Consider the following 562-nt stretch of genomic DNA (forward strand, 5'->3'; position numbering starts at 1 on the left):
GACCAGGAGCCGGGTCTCTCTCAAGCACAGATACTACCCAGAAGATACCTAAAGGACAGACAGTGACTGCTGGGCTCCCAGTGTTCACCTGTTGGGCTGTCTTGGTCTTGTGCTTTTCCTTCTTCTCTTTGCCCTCCTTGGAGGGCGCTCCTGTCTCCTTATGCCCATCAGCTGACTGCTCCAGGGCAGGGACATAGGTCCGCCTCTCCCCATCCCAGTACAGGTACTGCTGGCTCTGGGCGTTGTAGTAGTACTGGGGTGATGGGAGAAGGTGTGTGAGGGAGGAATGAGATGCTGAGGAGCAGACACCACCCCCTCCCAGGCTGCCCCATCACCTGAGAGTTGGGATCATAGTAGAGGCCGGTCTGGGGGTCATAGTAGTAGCCAGATGTCTCATCATACTGGTAGGTGGAGACGTCAGGAACAGCTGGGGAGTGACAAGTATGGGGGGGTGTCACACACCTTGCTGCTTTGTGAAGGAGCCCCCCGCCCCTTGCTGCAGGCTGTGGCTACTCACGGGACTGGCTGTAGGGCTCCCTGGCACAGGGGGTCGTGGCGGGGG

The 562-nt window shown here is 58.9% G+C and overlaps 1 protein-coding gene across 1 annotated transcript in view; it reads right to left on the minus strand.

Annotated features, from left to right (window-relative positions):
* The window catches only part of LOC105001567 (RNA-binding protein 10-like), a gene marked incomplete at its 3' end in the record, with an annotated part of 16,039 nt that overhangs the window by 622 nt on the left and 14,855 nt on the right, over positions 1-562 (minus strand). Inside the window, exons 9-10 of the mRNA XM_010857901.1 lie at positions 336-509; positions 35-253 (exon numbers count right to left, since the gene is read on the minus strand). Of these exons, the coding sequence (XP_010856203.1) occupies positions 35-253; positions 336-509 (393 nt within the window). The remainder of the gene's footprint in view (positions 1-34; positions 254-335; positions 510-562) is intronic.

The sequence above is a fragment of the Bison bison genome, unplaced genomic scaffold (genome assembly GCF_000754665.1).
Source record: "Bison bison bison isolate TAMUID 2011002044 unplaced genomic scaffold, Bison_UMD1.0 scf7180017855038, whole genome shotgun sequence".
Lineage (NCBI taxonomy): Eukaryota > Metazoa > Chordata > Mammalia > Artiodactyla > Bovidae > Bison > Bison bison.